At 43.8% G+C, this 10027-nt stretch overlaps 3 protein-coding genes across 3 annotated transcripts; 2 read left to right on the forward strand and 1 right to left on the reverse strand.

Annotated features, from left to right (window-relative positions):
• Positions 1–775: 775 nt before the first annotated feature.
• On the forward strand, positions 776–2212 carry PKNH_0602200 (tRNA pseudouridine synthase, putative; the record flags this gene model as incomplete). The annotated part of the gene is made up of 1 exon (XM_002261659.1): positions 776–2212. The coding sequence occupies one exon, from the start codon at positions 776–778 to the stop codon at positions 2210–2212; it is 1437 nt and encodes a 478-aa protein (XP_002261695.1).
• A 429-nt stretch (positions 2213–2641) lies between these two features.
• On the forward strand, positions 2642–3433 carry PKNH_0602300 (conserved Plasmodium protein, unknown function; the record flags this gene model as incomplete). Its single annotated transcript, XM_002261660.1, has 1 exon — positions 2642–3433. One exon carries the CDS (start codon positions 2642–2644, stop codon positions 3431–3433), a length of 792 nt encoding a protein of 263 aa, XP_002261696.1.
• A 625-nt stretch (positions 3434–4058) lies between these two features.
• Positions 4059–9857, reverse strand: PKNH_0602400 (serine/threonine protein phosphatase 8, putative; the record flags this gene model as incomplete). The annotated part of the gene is made up of 2 exons (XM_002261661.1): positions 4059–4149; positions 4285–9857. The coding sequence occupies 2 exons, from the start codon at positions 9855–9857 to the stop codon at positions 4059–4061; spliced, it is 5664 nt and encodes a 1887-aa protein (XP_002261697.1).
• Positions 9858–10027: the final 170 nt, after the last annotated feature.

The raw sequence follows: 10027 nt of genomic DNA on the forward strand, positions 1-10027 counted from the left end.
TATGTACCCCTCCGCCCTCCCGGGTGTCATCCATTAAGCGAATTGCATACTTTAAACCGCTTCACCTTTCAAAATAAATTGGGCGCATAATGGGAAGGTTCCTTTCCCGAAGTTGCTACATTCTTTTTTTCTTTTCTTTTCTTTTCTTTTTTTTTTTTTTTTTTTTTTTTTTTTTTTTTTTTTTTTTTACGTGCCATTGCAACTTTGCGTGGGGACATTAACCCTCCTTCCTGATTTTGGCACTTCTCACACTTCTGCGAGTTATTTTGTTCCGTATTGCCAAGCGGTGGTAGGAGAAGCGTCGTTCGTTCGGCTATTTCATGGGACACCAGTTTTGCTACGTTCATTTTGTTACTTCCGTAAGGTGTAATATAAGGATGCTTTCCAACCGGTTCGGGAGAAGGTTCAATCGAGCGGACCACATTCATCTCGTCCGCACATCGGCAATGAAATGATAAAAAAAAAAAAAAAAAAAAAAAAGTGGGCTTTCAAGTCGTTTTCCCTCAGTTCTACTTCTTTCCTCTGAGGTGATCCACCTCCCCCCCTTTTGGGGATTTCTTTTACCCACTGTGCTAAGCGAAGAGAGGGAAGGGGGGAGGAGCAGCGGCACACCGTTACAAGGGTTAAAATTCCCAATGGAGTAAGTTCCGAGGTGAGGCTTTCCTCAGTAGAGAAGGGGATGCCACGGAGAAAACATAAACAGGGTTCATGACACCATCACCCTAACACTAACACCACTTCCCAACCATTCACACCATTTCCTAGCCTTCGCAAAATGTGTCGCGCACCCCTCGCACTGCGCCTGTGTCTTCTGTGCGCACTACTTCCCCTCTTCGTGCGCCCAGGAGGAAAGAGAAACTCCCCACAAAAGATATACCTAGTGAAGGCCATTCATAGGAAGGACAATCGACCCCCGAACAGGCGGATACACCTTCTAGCAGAACCTCCGCCATCCCTCCAAACGTTTTACCACCCCCATAATAGAGGTAACAGAACCAAACTGTTTTACCTATCCCCAGCCACGAAGAAGTTTGGAAAACTACGCATTGTATTGAGAAGGGTACGTTGCAATGATACGGAAGCATCCAAAAAAGAGAGTCAGGTGAAGGAGGGCGTGAACCTCCCTAAATCAGGCGTCCAAATGGACGGGGAGAAAGACGCTCTAAAAGGATCCTCCAATAGGGCGAATTGCACTGGAAAAATGAACCCATGCGAAAAGGAAGGAAGAAAAGAAGATAGCAAAGAACATAGCAAAGAACATAGCAAAGAAGAGAGCAAATCACTCCAATCGGCAACCACCCCAATGGACCAACCCAACTCCATCGACTTTTACGTAACCCTATACAAAGATAATCTCCTTAAGCGGCCAAGCAAAATAATGGATATGTCCCCCCCAAGGCAGAACGAACAAACGGAACGAAAAAAAAAAAAAAAAGAAGCCACCCTTGATGATATCCTATATGGGGGCCTTCTAAATATTTACAAACCTGTAAATACGTACTCAATGAAAGTTTGCGAGAGGGTTAAAGGGGTTCTTAAGGAACACTTCAAACATGTTTGCAAAATGAATTTAAACTTTAAGGTGGGACATGGAGGGACATTAGATCCCTTCGCTGAGGGGGTTCTAGTTATCGGTATACAGAAAGGAACGAAAAAGCTCAGTGATTTTTTAAAATGCTACAAAAAGTATTTGGCTCTAGGTCTCTTCGGTTTGGAGACAGATACCCTGGACCGGGAAGGCAATGTAGTAAAGATAAGCAACGAAATGATGAAAGGGAAAATTCCCCAAACAGGTACCAACACTCATGATACACTTACATTAAAAAAAAATATTATTCACACATTGAATAGACTTATTGGACATGTGTACCAGACACCGCCACTCTACTCAGCCAAGCGAGTCCATGGAATGAGACTCTACGAATACGCTCGAAAAAAAATTCCAGTGCATATCAAACCAAGTAAAGTACATATACAGAATTTAAAATACTTAAACCAAGTGGACCTCCCCTTTTTTGACTTAGACATAAAATGCTCTGGCGGCACGTACATACGAAGCCTCGTGCGCGACTTTGCACACGAACTAAACACGCATGCCACGTTAATTAAACTTATTCGTATTCAACAGGGCGAGCAATTTCTATATGAGCACTCTTTACACTACGATGACATAAACATGGAGAATATCAAGAGGCATTTGATTAAACTCTAGAGGTGCACGCGCGAAATCGATACACCAAGTGGGGATGCTTCATATGCCGCATTTTTTTTTTTTTTTTTTTTTTTTTAAAGTATCACCTACATATGATCATACAGATCCGCCGATGTACTCACATAGGATGCTTTATCTCCCCCCCCATTATGGAGATGATAGATGAAGGAGTGATCATCTCACCATCTTCACAAAAGGAAAAGCGACAAGAACAAATGCTCAACGAGGGGAAATTCCACACCTGTGGGTGGGAAATATATGCACACCCCGAAATATCACACGACAAGCACACTACGCTCTTCATGTCAGTTAAAAAATAGACCCCCCCATCTCATATGAACAGGCAAAGTCAAAGGATTTAAAGTCGCACTCCCTATTTGTTCATTCCACATAGAAGCAAAAAAAAAAAAAAATAGGGCTAAAAACAAAATGGTGAAAATCGGAAAGAAACTGAAAGGGTTCGACGAGGGCATAAACAGGTACGACACACACATAGGGGGCGACGCATCCCAGGAAAAGGATACACAAGTGAGGAACGGAGTTGAAGGAGGAACAGGTCGAGACTCCATTACCCTCCTTGGTGATCATGTCGGAGAACATCTTTCCACAGAAGCAAAAAATAGACGTGGCTCGATCGAAGATACCCTTCCAAATAACTGCGATAGCAATGTAGACCAAGAAGACATAAACGCGTACGTCGAACGAACTGACACGTCCACCCTCTTAACACTCCTTCTGTACAAAGTTTTAATAACGAGACCAAAAAACGTAATCGATTATATTACGGATGAATTAGCAATTCTGATTAACCACGAACCAGAAATAAAAGAAACAAAAAAGAATAGGGACATTGGGAGGGACTCACCCAATAGTACTCCATTCCAAGACAACATGGATGGCCAACCCAATCCGCTAGGCGAAGGCGATTTCTCACTAAAGTACACGCCGACTGAGTTGATAAAACATAAAACATTCCTTGGTGAGAGTTTTATTACGCTGGATGATTTATTCGATGCAGTGAAGCAGATAAAAATTGAAAACTGCGATAAAGTCTACTTTAATAGTTTATTAAAAATTTTACGCCCCTTCAAAAATGCTGAAAATAAGCGCATCCTCCGCAAGGAAAATGTGCAGCCCAACGAGTGTATACCACTTAACTGGGCTCTCTACCTCACCACCACCTTTTACAATAACTGTATTGGTGGTGCGTCCGGTGTGTAGCAGGATCTGTCCATTTCTTTCACAACTCCAGGTTGGCTAGTTTCGGATGCCCCTAAATTGGAGATCTACTTGACTCAGTTTTGTATTTTTTTTTTTTTTTTTTTTTTCTCCATTTGGCTAGCCAAGTTTTGTATTTTTTTTTTTTTTTTTTTTTCTCCATTTGGCTAGCCAAGTTTTTTTTTTTTTTTTTTTTTTTTTTTTTTTTTTTTATTCTCCCATTTGGCTAGCTGAGCAATAACCATTTGAACATTTTTCCGTTTTACCTGACTGTGCACTGAACCTTTTTTTTTTTTTTTTCATTTTATTTTTCTTCGCCTTTGTGGAATTAACCCGGCGAATGGCCTGTTCAGTGTGGCTAACTATGGAAAGCGGATTTACCAAAACGCGTTCGGTAAGGATGTTCTTATCAAACATTCGGGTAGGAAAAAAAACAAAAAAAAAAAAAGTGGCAACGATTATGTGCGCCCTTCTTTACCGTCCAGACGAGTGTCGTGGTATGTGTAGCGGGATTGTAACAAACATGCAAGGGCGCCCCTCCAGATGCAAACATGGAAGAACGCACGGACAGTCACATACGCAAACTCCACTGATCGGCAGAATCGCAGACGAGGAACCAAACGGGCAATTACGCATCGTCGTCGAATTTATCAATAATTTTTTGAAGCGAAATCTTTGTCTGCGGCTTCGGGTCAGGCGGCAAATACTGCATTTGTAGCCTAGTGAGGGGGGAAAGAGAAGGAAAAAATCAATGTGTACATGATCCAAAAGGATGAACGCGCAGAAATTCTACTACACAACAGTGCACATATGCAAACTGGAAGCAAGGCAAACCCTTTGCCACAGAAACTCACTTGGTGAGCGGCTCGCTCGTGTTGTTTTCGCTCCTCAAACTTCGCAAACTCCGCAGTGTGGCGGAGCCCTGCTCTTTCTTCTGCTGATGGGAATGGGTATCCCTTCGCAACTTTGGCCTATTAACCAGCCCCAAGTCGGGCGGCATCATCATGTAGTCCATCGGTTTACTCATCAGCTCATCCATCAGTTTTGCACAATTTCCATTATCCCCCCACTCCCCTCCTTCGTCTCCTCTCCGTATATTCACATCATTTGTTTGCTTTGACAAAGGAGTTAACTTTGCACTTTGGCAATGATTTAAATTGCCCCCCATTTCCACTTCCTTCTCCTCCAAATGGTCTGTATAGATATACTCACCACTGGCATAATCTCTTCTTCCCTGTTGGAAAAATTTTTCGATGATGGCATTTGTGTTCACTCGACTGTCTTGTTCCGTTTGACCCTCACATGGGAGTTCATCGCTGCTAGCCCGTTCATCAGAAGGGGAATTTTTCAAACCGTCTCCGTCGGGGACATTGTTCAAATATCCTTGGTAATCGTCGTAAAGGTATTTCTCTTCCCAATATGCATCTCCCTTCAAATGGGATTTACGACTTTGTCTGTTATGTGCCCTTTCAATCTCAGTGTTTTGGATTTTCCCCTTCTCCAAACCATCACCTTTGAAATGATATTGTTTGGAGGAGAGCATCTCTCCAGTGTAGTTTCTTCCGTTGCTCCCATTTGAACACCCGCCATAGAGGCCCTCTTCCGATGAGAAGGTTCCATTCGTACTGATGCTTTTCCTTAGTGTACCTCCTTCAAAGTTATCACCTCTGGCGTCTCCATTGGAATGGTCATCCTTTATGCTATTACACGAGTCTATCAGAAACTGTCCATCAGCATAGTCACCATCACGATCACCATCACCATCATGGCCGCCCATACGATGAGCTCCTTCCCTTTTTTCCAACTGCATAGATACCCCCCATTTCATATCTTCATTGCTCCTCGTGTCTCGCAATTTCCTTTTCACAATTGAATGGCTATCCCTCAGGATGTGGTTGCTCTGCAGATCATCTTTCCCCTCCACACCCGAGTTGCACAAGGCCTTATCTACTGCATCCGTCCATTCAGATATGAAGTTCTTCTCATTGGGGCCAAATGGAGTAACTCCCTCGTCTACTTTCCTACATGATTGTCCCTCCATTTCCTCCTCTTCTTCTTCCATCATTGGATCGGATTCATCCATGAAACCATTCCGATTCACAATCACTTTGTTCGTCGAATCTACCGGTCCACTTGTCGCTTCCTCTCCATGATGTATCCCTTCTAGCTGTCTCCCTCGTGGACACTTCAAAATTTGATTAAAAATTGCAATGTTCTTTCCCCTCTTAACAATAAATGCGTTAGCGGCATCGTTCCCGTGGCTGTTGCAGTAATTCTTGGCGGAGAACAAAGTGAGCAGACGCCGATTATAGCTGTATCTGTACCCCTCCTGCACACACTCATGCCCTCGAATAATCATCTTCAATTTGTTTTTCTTCAAAAAACAAGACAATCTCCTTTGTCCAAATTTTAGTGTGATTTCCCCTCTACTTGAAGGAATAGTATCTCCCCCTGGTTTTACTTTTTCCAAAAGAAGCATATCTTCTTCATCCTCATAATTTATCGGATCAGACCACAATGTGTCGATAATTATTTTCTGAACACGTTCATATTCATTTTTGCTTGTTCTGTCTACACATTGCGGGACCACAATTGGTTTATGGACATCGGAAAAGTCTTCTATGTTTTCCAGGCTGTCTCCAATACCTGCATGTACACACAGTATGCTTTGACCTACTAACACGGACAGAGGTAGAAACTCCAACGCATCATTAATCCGATTGAATAATTCATATGCATGAGCTTGTATCACCTCCCCTTGGTATCTTATCAACCCTCCTCTTTTTATATTTCTTTCCATCTTCTTCTCTATATCTCCATAGAACCCATGAACGTAATTAAATAACCTTTCCTCATGATTCCCCCTTAGCAGGTATATGTGTTTTGGGAAAAGAATCTTCAAACTTAGCAACAGACAAATAACTTCTAGTGAATAATCCCCCCTGTTTATATAATTCCCCAAAAAAATATATTTTATATCTTTATCGTGACTAGCTACATATGGGAAAGGGTCGGTTGAGTTCTTGGATCTGAGAGACACTTCATTTGTAGCAGAGACCTCCTCCACGTTCAACCATTCGTTCGTTTCTCCATGCATGGGCCAATTGTACATGTTGAAAAAGTCTAAGAGATCGAAAATACTTCCATGTAAATCCCCAAAAACCTTACAAGGGAGATCCACATACTCAATGGTATCTTCTCCCTTAAATACCTTCACGGCTTCATCACACAGAAGGATGATATCGTTGTAGGTACATGCACCTGTGCATAGATGATCAAACTGTCGAATGTACTTCTCTCTCTTTCTTTTATAACTCACTTTGTAAAAGGCGGTGAAAATTTTAAACGCTATGTCCTGGTTCAGTCCAAACAATCTTGTCTTCTCCGTTAGATACTTTTTTCTGTATGCTTTGACTATTTCCTTTATCTTTTCCACGCAACTTCTCCAACTGCGTTCAGGTCTGATCGGATTAGCACGCTCTTCTTCCTCGACTAGGTTATCTTTGTGTGCACACTCCTCATCTTGGCCTTCCCCTAAATGGGGTATACTATCGCCAATGGCTGCCTTGTCTGTTTTCTCCTCGGGGGGCACGCTCAGATCAGCATTTGCCTCTCGCCCTTCCACCACATTGTTTGACACATCCTTTGTCATTTCGTCTGGCACAATCTTCGACACATCGTTTGATACTTGGTCCGACACACCGCTTGGCATGTCGCACTTCTCCACTTTTTCCTCTTCCCCTAGGCCAACCTCCTCGTCCTTCCCATCAGCGCTATTCAGGTCACTCACCTTCTGGGACTCTCTCCCGTGGCCACAAGGGGGTTCCTCTCCTACCACTGCTACTTCGTCACTCTGCGGTTTCTCCTCTGATTGTACCTCAATGCGATCCTCGGATTTCCCCCCTTCCGTGTTATTCGAACTGCTTGTTCCATCCACCGATCTCTTCTGCACTACCTCCTCAGCTTCCCCCTCTTCAGGCTCATCCTCCCCCTTAATTGAAGTAGCGCTTATATGCGGAGCCTCCTCCGAATTCGGATCCCCCGTGGTAGACTCTCCACTGAATTCTATATAACTGCTCTGCTGCGTGTTCCTACCTTCCAACTGCGTCTTTTCCACGGGATTCACAGTCTCTTCCCCTTCTTCACACTTCTCCCGATCGATCTGTCCATCCTCCTGCACATTACTTGAATCGGCATTGCCACTAGCACCTGTATCAATCGACATGGTGAGGCTACTTCCCCCCGCGTAGGTATAGAGAAAGTATGTCTTCACAACGCTAGCCACATCGCAGTTGGACCTAAGAAGATTCTCCGTGCCTTCAATTTTTCCATCCAAAACAAGTTTGTAAAATTTATCATAACTAATCTTCTCGCAGGTGTTCATTAATTTGTCCCGTTCTACAGCTACAAACTTCTTCATCTTCTTCTTATTCCCCTTAAGTTCCATTTGGTTCATATTTTTTGACAACTCATACAGATGGTACAGGAACACAAACACTTCCTCCTTATTCCAATATCCATCTCTGTCCAGATCATATGCCCTAAAAATCAGTTGATGCCTTAATTTCCCTGTGTCCTTGGTAATATCGTTTTCCATCTGTGGACTACACGCCAACATACCAATAAGGAAATCCGATTCGCTAACGTAGTACCTCCTACATCGGTCCAGACAGTTGAAAATAAAGAGGATAATCTTCTCCGAAGAAAACACATTTTTGTAATCCTCAAACATTTTCTTAAAACATTTGAATGAAATGAAGTTCGCATAATCTGTATGTGCATATTGATTGAATAAGTACTTTAAGAAGATGATTTTCTCTACCATTCTGTTACTTTTTTTTCTTTCTTCTTTCTTTTTATTTGTTCTTATCTCATGAATTACTTCCCCAATCTCTTCGTCCATGCTCATCTTGCTCTTGTCGTGATCTCCCTTCACATAGCTGCGGAACGTTTCTTTGTTCTGTCCATACGCGTCGAACAGGAGGCTATACAACACATGTCCCTCAACGAGACCATCCTCCTTGTGCGACGAAATTATGTTCTTCAGCAATCGGTTGTGCGAAATCCATTCCGTGAAATCACCCTTGTTGTAATTCCACTGGGTGAGCCTGCTTCCGTCTTCCTCAAAGACAGTTTCTTCATTAGACAAAGAAGCTGCCCCACCGATAGGTTTCCCCAACGAATTCATCGCCGCTCCGACAGGGGGTATCGAATCGAGACTCTCCAGCCCATCTGTGTAGCGCCCTTCTTCCAATTTACTCATAACACCCCTTTGGAGATTCTCCCCTGAGAGCCTTCTAATATCAGATTGATCATACGACTGTCCATCACTGCGGTAATTCCTCCCCTCTACCGTCAACGCAGTGAAATGGTTGTTATCCTTTGCTTGAACAAACCCCTCGTTGCTCCACCAGGGAGAACTATTCATCGGTAGGCTCTCTACGGATACATCGTCAGGGTAGGTACTTCCCTGGGCCATGCTACCATACATTATGGGTTCAACATCCTTATAGCTATATTCCGATGTTCTGCTCAATTGACCATTGCTGCACTTGTGAATCAATCCTGCATCTATTTCCTTCCCATTTTGATTCCATTTCGTGAACCCATTTTTTGTCTCCCCATTGGCTGGAACCAGAACCACGCCCATCATCCCTTTTGGAGAAGATTCCACTTTGTTGTACCGAACACCTGGAAGGGGGTACCCATTGGAAACCTCTCTTGAGGGACTACCCATGCCTCTTTGGTCCCACCAAGAATGAAGAGCCTCTCCACGTATGCTCTGTTCAGGAGATCCCATAAAATTACTATTCAATAAAGTTGTTCGTTTGGTGTGTTGCATCCCCAGGGGGAAATACTCGCCATGTGATTCCTTCATCTTCTGGACCCTCTGGTTGTGATGAGACAACTCACTTACACTCCTCCCACTGGAATGTTCTCCTCGTGCATTCAAACCAATTCTCCTCCCCCCCATCGTGCTATTCGCCTCCCCCCTCAAATGATACAACATTGGAAACTCCACCCCTGAAGAGTGCCCAGTCGACGGGTTCACAAATTTCCTGCTATTGCTCCAATTCATTGCACTATCATACAGATGCAGTAAAGACGTCGACCCTCCCGCGAGGTTCTCCTTAGTACTATCATCGTAACTTCTTCCCCCCCAATCCACTTGGTGACTTGCTATTTTACCCATCCTAAATGCAGCCAAACTGTTTATCTGGGCGGTTGGAATGCCTTGGGCCCCATTTGGCGTGCCCCCCTTTAGCAGGGCTCCGCCTGCAGAAGCGCGGTATCCTCCTCCATATGTATTGAACCCATAGTGGTGGTCCGGTTGGTTCATACACAGATGCTTGGGAAGGGCGTCATACAGATTGTCTTTCCTCATCACGTAGGGACGATTTATCCCTGTCTCTCTAACGTTCCTCATTCTCCTCCTCTTGTTGCTCCCCCTGAACTGACCCTTTCGAACGGAGCGACTCACCAGATGTTCAGGTTGATCAGGAGTGTCTGATTGAGCAGATTCGTCAGATTTGTCAGATTTGTCACTTTCCCGTGGATGTACCGCGTGGAGTGGCTTAACGCAGCCTCACTGTAGCC

Source organism: Plasmodium knowlesi (assembly GCF_000006355.2).
Source record: "Plasmodium knowlesi strain H genome assembly, chromosome: 6".
In the NCBI taxonomy this organism is placed as follows: domain Eukaryota; phylum Apicomplexa; class Aconoidasida; order Haemosporida; family Plasmodiidae; genus Plasmodium; species Plasmodium knowlesi.